This window comes from Calypte anna, chromosome 2 (assembly GCF_003957555.1).
Source record: "Calypte anna isolate BGI_N300 chromosome 2, bCalAnn1_v1.p, whole genome shotgun sequence".
Classification (NCBI taxonomy): domain Eukaryota; kingdom Metazoa; phylum Chordata; class Aves; order Apodiformes; family Trochilidae; genus Calypte; species Calypte anna.
The window spans coordinates 137,677,556-137,697,290 of NC_044245.1; the positions used below are offsets into that span (position 1 = coordinate 137,677,556).

The 19,735-nt window shown below is 41.8% G+C and overlaps 2 protein-coding genes across 2 annotated transcripts in view; one reads left to right on the forward strand and one right to left on the reverse strand.

Annotated features, from left to right (window-relative positions):
• Window positions 1-19,735, reverse strand: part of TNFRSF11B (TNF receptor superfamily member 11b) — a 98,851-nt gene that overhangs the window by 63,408 nt on the left and 15,708 nt on the right. The window lies entirely within an intron of this gene.
• COLEC10 (collectin subfamily member 10) lies at window positions 84-19,027 on the forward strand. Its single transcript, XM_008505346.2, has 6 exons — window positions 84-384; window positions 11,766-11,837; window positions 13,450-13,521; window positions 15,394-15,447; window positions 16,538-16,633; window positions 18,053-19,027. The coding sequence occupies exons 1-6, from the start codon at window positions 237-239 to the stop codon at window positions 18,442-18,444; spliced, it is 834 nt and encodes a 277-aa protein (XP_008503568.1). The 5' UTR covers window positions 84-236; the 3' UTR covers window positions 18,445-19,027.

Genomic DNA, 19,735 nt, shown 5'->3' on the forward strand with positions numbered 1-19,735 from the left:
CACAGATAAGAGATAAATTGGAATAAACAGCTGTCAGTGTTAAATAAATATCCTGGATAACGTGCAGGACAGAAATAACTACAGCATCGTCAAGCTCCTTTCTCCACTTTATTTAGCTCTTCTTGCGTGCAGTTCCCAATCTTTGCAGTGCTTCAGTTAGTGGTGCATTTATTTTTGAATCAGCTGCATTTGTTAAGACTGTAACAACGAAAGGCATTTCCTGAGAAGCTGCAAGGATGAGCAGCAAGAAAGAACAACAGCTAAGGAAATACAGGACCCTTGTAGTGCTTTTTGTCTTCCAAGTTCGGGTTTTTGGGTTTGATGTTGACAATCGACCTACAACAGATGTCTGCTCGACACATACAATTTTACCTGGACCAAAAGGTGAGGAGTATCAGGTTGCTAATGCTAAAACCAGTACTGATAAATCTGATTTTAAAAAATAGTCACGGAGGGCTTGTGGCGTGGGCTGGGGATTAAAGATGTGAATTGTTGCAGACTGTAAAAACATCGAGAAAAGTGGAACTGTGATAGGGGAAAGTGATGAAGCAAGGAGATTTGAGTTTGCTTTTCTTTGTTTTCAAGAGCAGTGCCACATAGTGTCATATAAATTGGAGATATCCTTTTGCATCTTTCTCCAGCCACATAAATCTCCTCCTCTTGTATTCATCACACAACCAGTGCAGCTAGCAGCCAGAAACTGTGTGACTTTGTCTAAAAGTAGACCAGAAATGTGAACTGTTAATGGTTCACATTGCACCTCTAAGTAGGAAGAGATCTGCAATATTTAAGATGACTGAACTGTCAGTATTTCCAAATGGTTACTTGTAAACACAGCTCTGCTGCATTCATCAAACCTGATCCAGTGGCTCCTGTTGAATTAAACAGGACCTTTGCTACAGATTTCAACAAGAGCTAGATCAGCTGGGGTGTCTGCAGTACTTTTCAAAACACTTTGCAAATATCTGAAATTAAATTTTCTGCATTAACTTACTTTTTGTGTAACACAACTAATGTCAATGGCATTGCCTGGAGGGTATCTCAGCCAAAAAGTAGGTCCATGAGTTACACATCTCTCTTGTAGTGACAGATCTAAAACATATATATTCCACACCGTGGCTATTGCAGTTTGAACTATTGATCTCTTTTTATTAATTAATTGGTCTTTTCCTATAGGCTACAGACTGAGAAAAAAATGCAACTGATTTAAATTTTAAGCAGGAAAAACAATATTAAAAAAAACACTGCTAAAGATTTATTTTTTTTTATGATGGATTATTCAAATGCATGTTGCTTAAAGGGCTGTTTTTAATCAGCAAGGTAATTTCTTTATGATTACATTTCAAGCTTAAACTTTTCTGCCACAGCTTAAAAGCAGAGAGATGTAATGATCCCCAAGGGAGCTAGTGGGAGTTTGTTTAGTTAGGATCTGAATAATGGCAGGCTGGAGAAGAGAGTTTGACAGAATTGTGTTTAACAAGTCGCAAGGCTAGTGAGGTGGTCTGGTGACAACATGAGAATAGCTGGGACTCCAGCTGGTTTCTGTGGTCTAGCTTGCATAGGGTGCATTTAAAGGTTAGATATTAGGGGTTTTGCAAGTGTGATACTGAGAAAGTCAGGATTTAGTCATTACCATCCTGCTGTCTCCCGACTGCCACCAAGACACAAGAGGAGCCAAACAGTGTATTGGCACAGTCCTCACTACTATTTTAAAATTAGGTTATCATGCCCAAGCTCCATGACTGGTAAAAGGAGTATCGAGGAAATCACCTCCAAATTACTGGCTCAAATCCATTGCAGGTCTTTAAACACATTTTTCAGTCCTTGTGATCCTAGTTCCAGTTCTGTAAGAGCTGAGCTCTTACAGGACAGTTACAAGTGGCTCTTGGTGGCACTGGTTGTATTGATTACCAGTCAGCTGGGCATTTAAAGGCTGAGCAGGCTGGGTGTGTGAATTACTCTGTTACTCCTCAGGCATCCCTTGTATTGAAAGAGGAAGCGTGCTGATCTAATTCAGTAGAAGGCAGTGTGTCTTGCTGCCAGTTTTTCTCTGTCCATCTTACATCTACTGGCTCAGACCATGTGGTCCCAAGCCTTTGACCACACCACAGGCACAGGTAACATTTTCCTGCTCAGATTTTTACCCCAACAATGGACAAGCCTCTTACTTCTGTTGTTGTAAGGTTTATTTTCTGTCCTATGTTGTGTCCCTTTTTCCACCACTGCCTGAAAAATGGGTTTTGACACACCCTGCACAAGTTTCACCATCTCACCCCTATCTGCTCAGCATCTTCAGCTATGGTTGAACACAGTCATGGTCTCATGGGATGAAAGTGCTGAGCTTATACAGTATGTTGGCTTTTTCTACCACCCCAGTCCAGGTTTCTGTTATGGCAACTTCTTCCTTCCATACTGACTTTGCAGTGTCTAATGTACCTAGAAGTGCAAGGAATTAAAAGGTATTCAGTAGCTGTAAGACTTCCAACTCAACCCCCTCTCACCTATCCCTCTACAAGGCACAAATTGTCCTGCAGGCTACATCCAGCATGTGGGTTACAAGTGGAACGGTCCCCAGTGCTTTGCAGCACCAATACTGCTTTTCCCATCACAGAGCACAACCAAGAGGAGAAAACTGAGTGAGAAGTGAGGTTGTTTGGAGAGGCTCAGACTGCACAGCCCTTCATTTCTTGCACTACTGGAGGTTGCATTACTTCCTTCATCATCTAGGAACTCACAGCTGCTACAAGACCAAGCACGCAACCTCTTTATACTCATCCTGAAAATTATCTGTTCAAAAAGGGTCATTAGTGTTGTGAGCACTGGCCACTTCTTATACAAGCCACATGTAACTTTTCAAAGTTAATTTGTGTAAGCCAAATTCTTCCCTTTCAAAAATATATCCTGTTATGCTCATACCTGAGATGTCACAAGAGAAGTACGAGTAATGGGGTGAAAAGAAAGGGTAAAGGAAAGTCTGATAAAGTGACAGTCCCACCAGCTCTCAAAAAGCTGATTCTCTGGATTGCCTGTCTCTGAGGCAAAACCAGAGGCCTTTGTGTCTAATACAAAGAGCTAGAACAGATTCTGCAAGGCTGCAGTCTACCCGGACCAGAAGGAATGCAATAAATGTGCTGTAAGCCTTTTGCGCTTTCTGTTGCAATGACACAAATCAGTCTGAATTCAACTCTGCAGCATCAGAAACCAACAGGAGTTGAAGTCTGACCTCTGGTGGTTCTGTACGATGCAAATGATGTGCTTGGCCTTGCTTCCATCTCTGCTGATTTTCCATGTCTGGAGCAAGCAAATAAAAGCTGAAATTTGTTTGTAAAAAATTATGCAAAGAATTTTTCTAAACAAGCACTCCAGAAAAGGGAGGGAAAGAATAAAAGAAAAGCAAAAGCTGACACTCCTCTCCAAGTTTCCTCTTCTAGGCAATGCTCAGGTCTCTTCTCAAAAAGAGGGGATCCTTTTCAGTGAACATAGTCCTAGTGCAATGGCTGTCTTGTTCTGCCTTCTCAATAATGCTTTTAAGCTACACAGCAAGCTACCTCACCTAGCAGTTCAAAATCAAAATGGGGGAGGTGTTTTAGGACCTTTCCTGAAATCCCTGGGAAAACAAACAAAAAACACCCCCCCCAAAACAACCAAAGCAAAACAAAAAGTCTTTGCTTTGGACCAAAACAGATTTTCAGTATTTGTAACTGGTGATTTTTGGTGTTTGACCTGAGAAGTACAAGAATGACTTGGTCATAGCTGAAGTGCTTGAGCACAGGATGTCTGAAGGCTGACATTTGGTAACACTTGTTCACAGCTGAGTAACCAGTGCAATAAAGGCTGTGTTCTGTACTCCACTGACCTCTTGGGCCCAAACAGAATCAGATCAAGCCTGAACAAAACAACGATTTTCCCCAATGGCAGCCAAGTGCTTGGCCCAGCAAAATCAATATCATGGCTCTATTGTTTACTTTTCACTATTCCAAGCCTGGAAACAGGATGGCTGGTGCCACTGCTGGATCTGGATCTGTGAGGAGGCAGCAGCTGGAGACATGAGAGCAAAAGCACCACTTGTCAGCCTGTGCCCTGGCAGCAGCAGGAACACCGGGATTTGCTCCCCCAGGCTCTGCCTTTGAGGGGTGCCCCAGCTCTGGCCTTTCTTCCAACCTGGAGGCTCAGTTTTGTCTGATCTGCAAAGGAAGTTCTAAGAGACAAGATGGGGACTGACCTGGTCTGAGTAAATAAGCAATAACATGAGGGCAGAAATAAGCAGAGAGCCCAATACGTTCTCTCCTGAACTCCCATTAAAAGCAGGGGAAGAAGAGTGGCTGGGGCGCTGGCTGCAGAACAAGGCTCCAGCTACAGAGTTTGTGTGGATTCCTGGGAGCTCAGTGCTTCAGAAGACTGGCTCTGCATCTTCCTATCTACCTCAGGTCCCAGCACATTTCCCTTGAAATGTGGACACAGGAACTTCAAAGGTCTTGACTCGGTTCCAGGTTGAGAAACTGGATCAAGATGAAATGTGAAGAATACCGGGAGTTTCCCGTAGCAATTCAGACATGAGGCGTTTCCTTATTATTTCTGACAAATGATGCTTATAAACTCCATGACATTGGCTGGTGCCTCAAAATAGCATTTACTGTGGTCTCCAATATAGCTGTTCATCTCTCAGCTTTAATTTTGCTTTACGCAATTCCACTCCTGGAAAATCTCAGACTCTCAGAAACCAGATATTCTGTTGTCCACATTTCCTTCTGAAAATATAAAGTGCCTTACCACATACTGTAGACTGTTAAAACCTATAACTAAACTTCCCTCTTAGTGCCTCACATTTGATCTGAAGAACCCTTTAATTTCTACACATCATTCTATTTTTCATGTCTTTCAGACTTCCACATTTTAGCATATGTTAAGTTTCTGAAGTTTATCAGCCTGAGCTACAAAGCATGTCTGTGGGGACTTAAATACATAAATTCAAAAGATAATAGGTCTGTATTTCTTATCAATGTCAGTTTGATTCCTCACTGAAGCGCCCATAATTCATGAGTATCTGAGATCATGTCAAAATGACAGGGGAAGACTCCAGGAAAAGTAAATTGAAAAGAGAATCAGGAATAACTTAAATTAAAGAAATAGTGTATACCCCAGACAGGCACAGAGGCCCACACTTTCAAATAATACAAGCCCTCAAAGCTTCACTAAGCCAGCTGAAGGCTTGGGTCTAGCTCATACAATGCAGCAGAAGAGGGCATTTCCACTGAAGTTTGAGAACATTTTTAACTGGAAAGCAGAAGAGTGATCGTAGAATCCAGTTAATTTTTGAACATCCTTTCTGTTCCACCAGGGAAGGGTCTTTGTTGTCTAATTTGGAACTAGCTGAAAAAGAGACAGCAAGTTCAGGAACCTGTGAGGGAAATGATTTCTTTCTCATGGTGAAACCTGCAGGATCCCTGCATGTTCCTGCAGAACACCTGGGAGAGTGGTTATGGGTGCAGCTGCACAGCAGCTCCACTCATCTGTAGGTTTTCTGCCAAAAAAAGGAGGTCCAGCATCTTCTTCCCCAAGTCTGACCAGGTGATTCTACCTTCACCTTATGCTGGCTCAGCTGTTTACTCATCAGAGTTTCCACTGAGATGATCCATCTCACTAAAAATGTGTATTATTTGCCTCATTGATGTTTAGTGAGTTGAATTCCTTCAACACAGGGTCAAGAGAGTGCTCAGTGTCAGGCAGAGGGGAAGGTGGTGTGCAGGTGAGTGCTGGGGGATGAAGGAAGGAGAAAAGACAGGGAATAGGACATTGTGTCAGATGAGCAGATATTAAGAAATCCTGTCCTCACTAACCACACAGAGCTTGAAAGCAAGAATCCCCATTGCTATGGAAAATTAGCTAAGGATCTAAAAGACACTGCAAATGAAATTAGAGAAAATCTTGAGACTTTTCATTGACGTATCTGTGATGTGTTTGGACTCTAGAAAGACAAACTGGGATGTATTCTTGATCTATTTCTTGGAGTCTGCAATTCCCTCTGGTGATAAAACCTCTGAACAGAGTTTGTGAAAGCACAAGCACTGCAAAGGTTCATTGTGCTCAGGGTCACTCAGTGTCCGTAGGCTGCGGAGCCAATTCCATGGCTATCTGCAAGGCTCTTCCAGGAAAGCAAGGCATTCAGTTGTTCCTGGAGGTGCCTCAAAGTTTCAGATTTATGCACACATCTTTACCCCTTTATTTTACCACCCAGGACAGGCAGAATCACCCATACTCCTCCCCTTCTGTGTGGGGAGGTGGGGAGGATCCCTATGTCCCCTCAGCTGGGACTACCAGTATGAAACATGGAGCTCAGCAGATTGAAAGATGAGAGGGAAAAACCACATAACAGATTCCATACAAAGCCTTTGTGGGGGGACATTGGCCACATCTAGGAATGCTAAATGCATCAAAGACAAGCAGTGCAAAGCATTCACTTGCATACTAATCAAGAGTAACCATCCTTCCTCCCCTCACAGCATGTCAGTCATGCACCCAGGGCATATCAAGGGCTTGTGGTGAGCTTTTTTCAATTAGGAGTATCTGATGTGGTAGGACAAGTGGTGTTTCTTTTCATCTGAAAAGGTGGCTATGCCCTGGAGTGTGGAGCAAAGTATACTTCAAATCAAAGGCTGATACAACATTAACATTTTCTCAGTATTTTTGGTCAGGAGAGGGGAACTGGAGCTGACGTGAAACCGTGACTTGCCAGCACACCTCTCAAAGTGTCTCTGTGAAACCTTGCATGGACCCAAGAAGTCTCTCAGCAGAGCTCTGAGTGAAAAGGCTACATGTTCACAGAGATACAGAAGTCTGCCCTTGGCTTCAGCCTTCAGGCAGCCCTCAGACATGCTCCAGCCACAATACATCACTGCCTCTACAGATAAGTGTGGGCTCCATAAACACCAGGGATTCTCCAAGATTCCCCTCATTCTGCAAGAACCAAGGTCAGCCCTTGATCACAAGATTTGGAGAGTCATTAAACATATGTGAAAGATTTAACTTGACAATTTCCTCTGTTCATGAACACAACCCAGAAAAAATAGCTACAAAATATACAGTAGAGAAATCTAAGTTTCTTATGGGTCAGTAAATTCTTACTAATAAAATTTGTACCAAATGTAACCTCCCAACATTGTGCTACTCAGTGAAACTCCTGAAGAGGAAGAGACTCTACTGCCTAAGAATCCTACTGAATATTAGACCCTCAGCATTTTCCTGAGCTTGTTTATAGGAGAAGGAAGGACTGGAGGTCCCTCTCAATTACAGATAAAATTTTCTAACAGCTGAAAAAGTCATTTACTGCTTATGACTTCTGCTTTCCTTCTGCCTTGCACTGCCCCAAGCTGGAAGAGCCCACTCATTTTTTGTTACATATGTTTGCTCTAGTAGGCTGGTATTTTAAATCTGTGACACAGAAGTGAATCAGCTTGAGGGAATACTAACAAAGTTAAGAAGTGGCTTTCCTTCAGCTACTGACTCCAGGTGCTTCACCCATGCTTCAAATGCCAGTGCAGTGCACTGCCTGGCATCCCTGCAATCACAGTTTTAAGGTGACAGCCTTCCCATTAGACTAAAATTTAACCTAAGACTTCCCCAGATGTAAAGCAGCACAAAATAGAATTTTAACCTCTAGATATAGACTACAATCATATGAAGTCAGGGATCAGAGGATTTTTTTGTTTTGTTTGTTTGGTTTCTTGTTTGTGTGGTGGTTTTTTTGTTTTGTTTTGTTTTGATTTGATTTGTTTTTTGGTAAGAAAACTGTTGCACAAAGCACAGTAGTAAAAAAATTCGAAAACCCAGTCCAGAGTACTGCCAGGGTTTGGATTCAGTTTTCTGGCAGATTACAAACAAGTGGCTAATACAGTGGGGTGGCCTGTCCACACGAAGCCCCAGAGGAAAGGGAGAGATGTTTATTACAAATTAGAGACAAAACCAACTCAACCTCTGCCCGAAAAAACCTCAACCAACCTCTCACATCTCCTCCTAGTTGACTGCAAATCAAAGCGAGACCACAAGGGGGAAGCATAACCCAGGAGTTTAAGTTTCTGCCCAAAATTTGAGATCACCACAAACAGCTGCTAAAGGCAGACACAATACATTTGTAACACCATATTCTTAAGCATTGGGCATAATCCAGTCTTAAATTAACAGTGAGATGGTGCCATTAATTAATACGGTTTGGTTCTACCTTTGCTTTGTAGTGCCTACCAATCCTCAGCTGCAATAGATGGTGAAAAGCAAGATTTCCCTCCCTTCAATAAAGGCAAATTATTATTCTTCCCACTTTCCTAGGTAGGGAAACTAAGGTAGAGTGTGGCAAGATGCTTTGTGCCAAGGTGGAACAGGTATAGATTTACTTCCCTTTCCTTTACACTTTTAGAAGGCTTGAGCAAGAACTGGAACTACATGAGGTGTTAGGAATAAAAGTTGAGATACTCCTTAACACCTCAAAATCTTCAGGGTAACCTTTTCCACACATTTTAAAGCTTTCATCTGTCACCTTCGAGTCTGGTGGCCCATATAGAGCAATATAACTTCACCTCCAGCAGCCCCATGTGCGAAAAGCTCGCTTCAGCCTGTCAGAAAAAAAATCACTGCAGCTTTTAGTGGCTCAAAATGTTGAAACTGAGACTGGAAGAAAACATTTTCAGAAAGAAACCATAGCTTCTCAGCTGTTACATTGACTTCCTCTGCAGGGCTCTATTTCTATGACTAACTGTCTAGGCAATGTTTCTAAACCTCCCTCCCCCCAAAAAAAACCCCCAAAACCAAAAAACATCATTCTCACACAGAGGTCTACCTTCTGCAAAAAGTAAATTTCTCTGGGGCCTTTAACACAGCAGAGCAGTCTGCAAGCCACAGGGAATGTAATCAGGTGGCCTGAGAGAGGTGATGAGGACTGCCAGAGTGATGGTTGGTGTCCCTGGTTTGGAAGGTCAGCAGAAATCTGGATGTCCTGCATGACAGAGACCAAAGAAACACCTACAACAGTTTCAGTCCCAGAGTTACAGAGCATCTTACACAATGGAATTCATTGCACTGGGAAAAGTGTGACATGAAGACCCTCCTACTTCTCCCTCTCCTTCTGGAGAGCATAGTCCATTTGTTAAACATCCTCAGTTGCATTCCCAGTCAGGACTCATCCAGTCTTTCCAGCCACTGAAACTCACCCTGCTTCCTTTCTATTATCATGTACTTCTCCCTCTGTACAGGTTTGCAGACTGTGATCAGATCCACTCTTAACCTTTTACTGGAATATAATTTCAAAAGCCCTTTGTCAGCCTCTGGGAAGCTTTTCTGAATTTCTGAACTACTGAGAAGTGACTTTTACAGTTTTCTCAAGGGTTTCATAAATGGGTTTGGAAAGGAGAATTTCTTGGTGTCTCAGTTGTAAATGTTATTAGCAATGAGGTCAACAGTGAAATTAAATTGTACAAACTCTGGCTCTACTGTTTGATGATCTCTAGAAAAGGACCCAGTACCAGCAGGCATCCTTCCAACAGCTCCAGGCTGACCCACAGCTTCAACTGGATATTTAAGGAGCTTGGCTTTTGGCAATATACACTGGCTTTTACAGTATTTCAAAGAACTAGTGAAAGCAGACATGTTTAAAATTTCTACTGCTTGCTTCTTATGGCCTTTTCCTTTCCTACTTTGCCTTGAAGAAGCTGGTGTTAAAAACAAAGCACCCAAGTAAATCAGCACACACACCACAACATGATTCCTCCTTGTCCATCCCTCTGGCAAATGCTTCCTGTCTCCAACAAGAAATGAAGTTCAGGCCTCTATCTTCCTCAGCTTGGACTACTGACCATGCCCTCCAAAGGGCATCCTAGAATCATAGAATCATCTCGGCTGGAAAGGACCTTCAAGATCCTCAAGCCTAACTGCCCAACAGTCCTGATCAATAGGGTGAATCTGTCCTTCACAAGAGGGCCCAATACTGGAGTTTTTTCAGCACAGAGGGACAGACTCAGTCCAGTCCATGTAACTGAGAGGGAAAGGAGCCAAACAGCTAATACTACATTTTCTGTGCTGCAAATAATGTGCACCACTTGTCACCTCTCATCAACTCACAGGACAGTCTATGATATACTACCTGTGGCTACAGAAGTAGAAGAAGGTAAATCAGGAAGGAGTGGGCAGTATTTTTCAGAAAATGAGACTCAATGAAATTATCATTCTGAAAGCAGCCATGGGAAGCTACTTTCTCCCTCAGCACATAATTAAGTCATTGACCTTTTTGACATGGGATATTATAAATTAATAGACAGACTAATTGGTGCAGAAATGAATCCCTTGTGGTTGTTCATTAGTAGTCTGGATACAGCTCTTGGCTCAGGCAAACCCTGAAACTACTGCTCATGGGAAGCTGGAAGTGGCTGCCCAGAGAACAAGTCACCCTGTTCCTGAACAGCTTCTTCCAGGGCTGGAAGCACCATCCTCAGGCGGACAGGTTGGTGTTCTGGGCACAGAATGCTCTTCTTCTTCTGTCCTTGATTCAGTTTTTCTGACATCTGGACAGACTTCCCTCCCATGAGAAGTGTGCCGAAATGCAGCTTCTTTCTTGGCTGCAGGCACAGACACAACTGGCTGCCACTTGCACAGGAGATTCTTTCTTGGCCAAGAGACTCTGGTACTGCTTCCCACCACATGGCAAGCCTCACTACAGATGAGGGCAGGGGATGGGGAGAGAGGCTTTAGAAGGCCGCCTGTATTGAGTGCTGGTGGTTTGGTGCAGGGCTTGTCCCATCCCATCAATTGCTTTCAAAAAATCCAAAAAACAAAAACAAAACAAAAACAAAAAAACAAAAGAGAAGAAATATTTCTTGGTATTTGGCTCAAAACTAAGAAGTAGGTGGTAGGAAAATCTGCTGAAGTTATGCCCCCATTTTCCTGCATAATATGAAGTGTAATTGTATGCTACCTAAAGAAGGAGATAACATTTCTTTCCTGCTAATTGCTGTCTTGTTCCTTTGGGCTGCAAGCTGCTCAGTGAGTGACTGCATCTTACAATAGTAGGAGTATTTATAAATATTATACAGGAACCTGTGTAATACAGTTGTGATCTATTTTGGAGAAATCTCTGCACTGCTGTAATGAATGCAAAGATTTTACCTCTTACAGATAGACTCGGCATGACAATTTCAAAACAAATCATTGGAGTAGTTGCAAAACCTGTTTCTTTTATCAACATTAAAAATGTCACCTGTCAAAAACTGGAGGCAAGACTTCTGCCATCCAAAGTGCTATAGCCTATGTTAAGTTCTGTTTCAACATATTTACATTCCTCCCATTCCAAAAGCTTCTACATACCTTGAACCCAAAGTTACTACAGTCACCCAGAACAATTAATAAATTCCTACTGCCTCCCCTGGCAGTTCTTGCCTGAGTGTACAGATTTCCCAACAGAGACAGACTGGTTTATTTATCTGCTTTATGGATAACCAGGCTGAAATGGAAGGACTAAAAGTTGGTACTGTGTAATTCTTCTGTTGGAACAACCTCCCTGAAAGGAAAAGTTCTTGGCTTTTCCAAAGGATGCTCAGATTCATCAGCTCTTCTCTGGAAATTTAACTCACGGCTACTTTACTTTCAATGTGAAGTAAAAAAAAAAAAAATGGAAGAAAAAAAAAAAGGTGTGAACTTTACTTTCTGAGGAGGTAGAGATGTATGCATTTACTATACTGAGATAAATGTACCATGATACTTTATTTCTGTTTTTTTGTTTTTTGAAGGGGATGAAGGTGAAAAAGGAGACAGAGGAGAAGTGGGCAAACAAGGGAAAGTTGGACCAAAAGGACCAAAAGGTATTTAGGAGAGTTTGTGGGCTATTACTGGTATAGGAATATCATTACACACAACTGTACTGGTGCATATGATCGCTGATGCTTAATGCTTTTCATTCCTCCTGCACCTGTGTATTTCACAATGTTTGTATGTCAAACATTAATCAGACAACCTAACACTTGGAGAGCTTAGTGTGATTCCTGTCAATATGTACAGCAGCTACATATATTGATAAAGAAAGGAGAGAGCGATTAATAGAGAGCGTCTGTTACTCGGTTTAACTGACAGGCCAGTGTTAAACCGTGACAGGCAACAATTTAATCAGTCATGTAATAAACCTGTTCATCTACTTGTGCTTTCCCAAGTGTCTCTCATGAATAAGATCCAGAAGACCCAGATCATATGTATAATCATTTCTCAGATCATTAATGTAATTGGAAAGATCACTGTTCTCTTACTGAAGTGATCCTTAAGTTGAAACTGAATTTTGAGTGTTACTCCTTAGTAATAGATCAAGATGCTAAACAAAATTCAGTCTCAGTTGTCCCTATTTTGCAAAAAAGCAAACAAGTATACACTGAGAAACAAAGTTCCTCTTACAAAGCAGCACCTGAGATGAAAACCAGGAGTTGCAGATATCTCAGGACCCATTCCTATTTAACATATCCCACATCCACACTGAGCTGGACAGAGCACTTGGAGGCAACAGATGGAATGGTGTCAGCCTTGTTTGCATACTCTAACTCAGAAGCTTGAATTAGCATAAGAGTTTAGTGATAACGCATATCCATTGCTCTTTCTTCCTGGACAGTGGTGTGGGACTAATCAGGAAAGTCTTGGCTTTTATTGAAACTTTAAAATCACCCTGCTATTATCGTTATAATTAAAAAACCTTAAAGTTTCAATAAAAGCCAAGACTTTCCTGATTAGTCCCACACCACTGTATGACTTTGCTTCTTACCTGAAAAAGGAGATAAGGTAAGATACAAAGGAATCAGGTAACCAATCAACCATTTATGAAGCATCTTAGCAAAGTTAAATTCAGTGTGCAAACTGAGCTTCCCTAAACTGGGCTGTCATCATCAGCAAGCTATTTTCTAAAATAACTACTGATTAATTAAAAAGGCATGCCTTATATTGATGCTCTGGGAAAGCACATACAGGTAAACCAGTAGCTCCTTATTTACTCTTCCACTTTGAGAAAGTTTCCCAGCAGAGCTACAAGGACTTTACCTCAAGGAAGAAAGAAAGGCTTTTGTGTAGGGTGAAGAAAAAAACAAACAAGTAAAATCTGCTTTCAGCTTGGTTTGGCTGTGAAGTAAAATCAATATTTGAACAGTGACTAGAAGTTTTAGTTTGCATTTTCTGTACAAAACCCATGACGTTTCTGGTTATTTGACCAAACAGTTCAACTGAGGTGCCTTGCAATGTCCTGCTGGTTTATCCTACAGTAGCAGAGATCTGCTGTGGTTTTTTCCAGCCCTCCTCAAGGCTCCACTCATTTTGACTTTGCCACATATGTGGACTGAGCACACTCAGGAAAAACAGCAGCAGTAAAGACCTAAACAGTGCCATGGGAAAGGAATTACAGAAATCATCCATATTCTTTTCCTCTTTATTTTTTTCTCTCAGGATATAAAGGACTTGTGGGGGATGTTGGTGACCAGGGAATGCTTGGGAAAATTGGTCCAATTGGTGGAAAGGGTAAGCTCTAGCCTGGGAATTTTTTGTTTTTTCCCTCAAGGTAAATATGTGTTTTGTGAGAGTTCCAGGTATGGAGTAATATCAAATAACAGCTGTGACCACTGCTGTCCAAGTAACGTTAGGCATAAAGATTGATGAAAAGTGCTAACTGAGATATGCTTCTTTTATTTCCCAAGTGCAATGTATCTGACTAGCTTGGTTAAAATAATTTGCTTTGTGAGTTAAGAAATCAATGTTCTTTGATGGTAAAGTGGAAAGGAGAAATCAGGCTCTTGTAAAGTAAATCCTCTAAGCACTCTGAAAGCCAGATTTGTGCCTCTTGCTTTGGATGCTGAAGGCTTGAGTCAATATTCTGCTGCTGTTCAGGATGCCACACATTGACACCTGCACTGCTGGGGTCACATGAGCAAGCAAATGCATAGGAGAGCTCAGTAAGAAAAATATTTTAGGAGTTTTAAGAAAGTACTGATGTAAATACATCATATCCAAGCATGACAGCTACTCACAAACCAAGGTAGACTCCAAGCCTACCTGGACAATGATTTCATAAAATTATGCTCTGGTTGTCTGAGGAGAGGCTCAGACATTCCCTTCTGGTATTCCTAAAGAGCTGGTTCAAAAAGCAGATTACTTCTGCAACAGGAGATCTGCCTTGAAAGCTGAGCAGGTACACCACCATCCCCAGGGGAACTCTGTGGTCTCTACCCAGGCATGTGGGTGAGTGGGTGGAACAATCTGTCCAGGGAACTTCCCAAGCCAATGTTTTTTATAAACCTTTGATGGCCTATAGCCAGCCTCAGTGTCAGAAAAGAACAAAGAGAATTTGGCCCCAGGGACTGATTTTCATAAGTACCTTGACAACTGAAAACACAGATAGCTGTCTCATAAGATGTCTTCAGTCACCAAAGAGGACAAGAATTTAAGAATCCCACAAACTGTTTATCCTTATCTGTGAGTAAACCAATCCTCCAAGTCTTTAAATCAAGTCTGAATACAGAATTTATTGTCCCCTACTGGCTTTTTGCATTTTCTTTCTATATTTACAGAAGCAAAGGTCAGTAAGTCACTGACTAAATCTACCATTAAGCATCCAAGTTCTTAATGAAGCAAGACAGAAACTTCAGCTTGTAATTGCACAGTGTCAAGAAATTCTAATTAAAATGACAGCCAATGCCTAATTTCTGATAAAAACCATAATCATATGAAGAAAAAAGCACACCAAAACATGGCCATCAACAAGGCAGAGCAAATACTAATATTTTCTGACCTCTGAAGATTTTATTTCATAACAGGAGAGATGACGTGAATTTCAGATGAAGTCCAGCTGATCCAAATTACAGAAAAGTTTTTTTAAAAAGCTACCTCCTCTTATATAGTACCATGACATTTGCAGAAGTATTGCTATCATTTTTATGATTTATAGAAGAAGAGGGAAGGAGGTGGATGACTATCAAATCATATTTCCATTAACTACATCTGAAATGAAACACTCCTTGCCAACCTCATTTTGTGCAGGTGCTGCCTGATGCCTGCACACGTAACCTGCAGAAAGGAGCTCAGCTCCCATGGGTTTCTTGTGTCCTTTCAGCCTCTCAGGATCAGTGTAGTTTATATTTAAAGTTGGTGGCACAAGGTACCAGGAACCAGCAACACGAGGTGCCTGTGCTATCAGTGAGTTAGCTATTAAAAGGTTCTCCTCATCTCCATACACCAGGATTAATCACGGTTTGTTTGACTTGGCAATCTGCCAATACAGTACATTGGGGCTTCCTATCAGAAGCACACACTTAATACATTGTTAAGTAGTTTCTTTAAATGCAGACCCCTGACATATGCTCTGAGACCTGAGAATATATTTTCCTCTTTATTCAGGTGACAAAGGAGCCAAAGGCTTACCAGGAGTGTTTGGAAAAAAGGGGAAAGCAGGTATGCTACACATCTTTCTTTGACACAGAATTTCTTTGACTTCAGGGTTGGTTTGTCTGGAGTTTCACCAAATTTTGAGGCCCATGAACACACTTGAGAATAGGTGAAATCAACAGGAAGGCACCAAAAATTTTTGTTTAGAAAAGTGACGGCTGGGTAGGGGATTACTGTTCAATGTTGATACATTGAAATACACCAAACACGGATAAGAATTACCTAAATTAATGGGCAATGTTTGATATCTCCAAAACTGAAACAGACAGGCCAGCAGTACATTTATAGTGAGAGCCAAAAGAAATTGCTGAATCCCAAAGGAATGATGTTTTTTAAATGCTTCCCAATAGGAGCACGGGGATGAAAAAATAAGTGATTTTAAATAGAGCATAATCTGTTGTCAAGTGAAGACAATACGTTTTCTTACAGGAGGATAATTTGGATATGATGAACAAAAAGTTCTTCTCAGTCCAAACAGCCTTGAATGCTTTTCCAACTTGGATATACAATTATGTTCATGTTTAGGAGACTTCATGTGCAGTTCCAGGTTTTTAATGGGGGAATCATCAGCAACTTTTCTTCTTCCTAAAAGTAACAGAGGAACAAACAAAACCTCTATCAAGCAAAATTTCAGCTTACCAACAAAAATGTAACTGAGACTTCAGTGCTTGAAAGTTATGGACTATCTGTGTTGGTATCAAGTCTCACTGCTGTACCACAGCTGCATGCAGGACTTCACTAACATGGTCTTTCTACCAAAGTTTTGCCAGTCCCATGCATACTGAAAACCTCCTTCACTGGGAAAGCAGCAGTTCCTAGCTTCCTGGATGCTGTTGTTTCTGTTAGAAGGCCAGGGATCCACTGCTGTTTTGGCATTCAGAGGTAAAGATGTTATGATCACCATGACAAACCACATCTCTGCAGCTGGATGGATTCAATAATGAGAGGGACAGAGGATGTACAAATCCTACACTGGTGGAGCGAAGATAGCAAACAGTTCCATCTATGTTTTTAAAAGCAGGGATCCTTCACACACACACAAACACACACACAGATGCTTCTAAATATAAATCTTCTTTCCTTTGTACTGCATCAGGCACAGTCTGTGACTGTGGAAGATACCGCAGAGTTGTTGGACAACTGAATATCAATGTTGCTCGTCTTAACACATCCATCAAGTTTTTAAAGAATGGTAAGGATTCATTTGTGTTTGATGTGCTTTATTTGACTCCTTATTTATTTGACTTATTTATTTGACTCTTCATTTAACATTTATCACTGCTGTTCTCCTACAGTTGCTGCTCTGTGGAAGCACCCAGGTAAAGTCTCACTGTGTGAGGCACTCAGAAAACTTGCAAAAAAGAGACAGTATTTCACCTGTAGGGATATAAGTAACAGATGAATAAAAGCAACACCAATACAGAAGTTATCAAAAAAACAACAGAAGGTATCATGTGCACAATCAGTCAGCTTATTGACTGCATCTGGGCTGTCAGTCTGCTCAGGCTCCCTGGCCACTCAGGCAATAAAGGGAAAGGTTTGTGCCAACCTGCTCCAAAAAGGCAGGAAAAGCAACAGTAACCTCTTGATCTTTCTGCTGCACAGGACTCTGTGTGCTTCCTTCAGTGCAGGCAACATTGTCCTGTAAGAGGGGGCAAACACCCAAAGACACAAGAAGCCATGTGTGCAGGGAGCATTTTCAGGTGCACAGTGCACACTGCCTTGACCGAACAGAAGGAAGAGCACTTCCCAGCATAGCAGAGATTTTGAGAAAGTTCCACCTCTGCTTCTAGGACTACATCTGCATCAGTAAATTAAGTGACTCCTCTGTCACTGGCACAGAATAGTCTTCATCTATTTTATTAAATCCTACAAAACTGCATTCCATATTATCAGGAACATCTCTCTATTAAATCCTAAACTGTGGCTGGGGTAACTCCTGAATTTTCTCAGAAAATGTTAGTTGCCCCGGGCCAAAGACCTGCTCAGGACTATTCCAGCAATCCATCAGCAGGGACAATCAACTTCCAGCTGCTCAGGAATGTTCCTTGGCACTAAAGTCACTAGGATACACATTGCCTGGAAAGTTTGCTTTTTAAAGCTGCTCAGCAGCCAGAGTTTTCTTCCTGGTCAACACCACTTTATGACAACAGCAGCTCTAAATATCAGGCTGTATTTGAAATGTCTGATTTTAGCAGTCAGACTGACTTTCCTCTACCTGGACAGCTATCTATACCCTTGCATTTCTATCCCAGGGTGCTCTTTCACAGTCTGTGTTCAAAAACATGCAAAGCAATGGGGGGGGTCATCCAGTTAGAAACTGATACTTGGCCATTCTGCATGCCTTGGTTTGATTAATACTAGATATCCATGAAATGAAACTGAAGTGTCATGGGAGACATGCCAATCATGACTGAATACTTCGTGTCCTAAAGTTTGCAAGGTGCCTGTCAGTCCCATTAGTGTCCTCAACATTCATCACAAATTTAGTAGCGGGCATATTTTCCTCTCTCCCCTCCATTAATTCTAAGGATCTCATTGTCATACTGGAACAGAAGCACCTTCACTACCTGTTGACATGCTATTTAATCAATTCTTTTCCCCTTTAAAGTTATAGCAGGTATCAGGGAGACAGATGAGAAATTCTATTACATTGTGAAAGAAGAGAAGAACTACAGAGAAGCCTTGATCCACTGCAGGGACAGAGGAGGAACACTGGCCATGCCTAAAGATGAGGCAACCAACGCCCTCATTGCTGACTACATCTCCAACAGTGGCCTCTTCCGAGCCTTCATTGGGCTGAATGACATGGAAAAAGAAGGACACTTTGTGTATGCAGACAACAGCCCACTGCAGAACTACAGCCACTGGAAGGAAGGGGAGCCTCATGACCCAGCTGGCCGTGAGGATTGTGTGGAAATGCTCAGCACTGGAGAGTGGAACGACTCTGAGTGCCAAGTCACCATCTACTTTGTCTGTGAATTCCTCAAGAAGAGGAAATAAAAGTGCCCCAGAATGTGCCTGGCACCTTCTGTGCATACTATAACCCCTCCTCATCCACCCCCTGTAGGGAGAGCAGGCAGCCAGAGACAGGGCTCAATCCAGCCTCTGCCTCACCTGGTTAAGCACAATCAATTAGTATAAAGATGGTAGTGACCATAAAGTCAGCATCCAGTCAGTTGTGACTTCTTATTTTATTTCTATGTGTAATTTAGGGTGGGGGTTTCTATATGCAATTTAGGGGCAAATTTTGAGCATGCAAAGGTGAATATGAATTCACTAATGGCAGGAACAGTAAACGTGTCGGTGTGTTCATTACTGATGTGCTTTGCAAAGTCCACAGATGGAAAGAATGTGATCTTCACTCACCTCTGACCTGCACAGAAAGTTCCAGTAATTTCCTTATTGACTTCAGAGCTAGGAGAACAGATTTGCAGTTTCTTTTGAAAGAAAAAAAAAAAAATCCTTCTTTTGCTAGAATTGTAGAGTAATTGACATTGGATGGGATGTCTGGAGGTCATCTGGTTGAATCTTCCATGTAAAGCAGGGCCAATTTCAAACTTACATTAGAAGTGTTTATACTCTTCTTAATTGGGTGATTATATTGCTTAATATGCAGAGGAGGAGCTGCTTATCTCTGCTTCCAACTCTACTGTCCATCAGGATGGTCTGAGGTGTGAGGAAGTATCTTAGCAATAGCATTTCTGCATGCAAAGCTGCACAGCTTGTAGGCAGCCTGGGAATAGATAGAACAGTTCTTGCCTCTAATGTCTGCCAAAATCTGTAAAAAACAGAAAAGTCAAGCACAAAGAACAGTGCAAAGAAAGCAACACCATTGCTTGTAGACTGCAAATAGACACATGCATTACCAGATATACCAATGTGCACTGATGATTTAACAAGTGATTCTAGGAATATGTTAAGTACCTAACTCAGTAGCCACTGATATTTGATGTCTATTGCTAAAATCAGCTGCATCTTTGCAACACAGGAATCAGCTACGCAATAGGTTTTAACCCCCAGGAACCCAAATACAGTTCACCTTTCCTCACAGCAGATGTCAAGAGAAACCCCATGGCCCCTGCAATGAAGATCTATTGATTTTCTTTCTGACTTGACACTAAAAAGGAAGGAATGATCTCAGGAGGCAAAGGAGTGTGCTAGACATGAGACACAGTGCAGCAATGTACCCTGCACTGTCAGCACCGGTTGCACCCAATTGTTCTCTGGGTATATGGAGAGCTGGACATGCCATCAGCTGGCAATGGAGAGAGTCAGCTCCAAGTCTCCCCGC

Coding starts and splice junctions, on each gene's coding strand:
- COLEC10 (XM_008505346.2), top strand. CDS start 237: ATGAGCAGCAAGAAAGAACAACAGCTAAGGAAATACAGGACCCTTGTA. Junction 11,838..13,449: donor TGGACCAAAAGGACCAAAAG/GTATTTAGGAGA, acceptor TTTTTCTCTCAG/GATATAAAGGACTTGTGGGG. Junction 13,522..15,393: donor TGGTCCAATTGGTGGAAAGG/GTAAGCTCTAGC, acceptor CTCTTTATTCAG/GTGACAAAGGAGCCAAAGGC.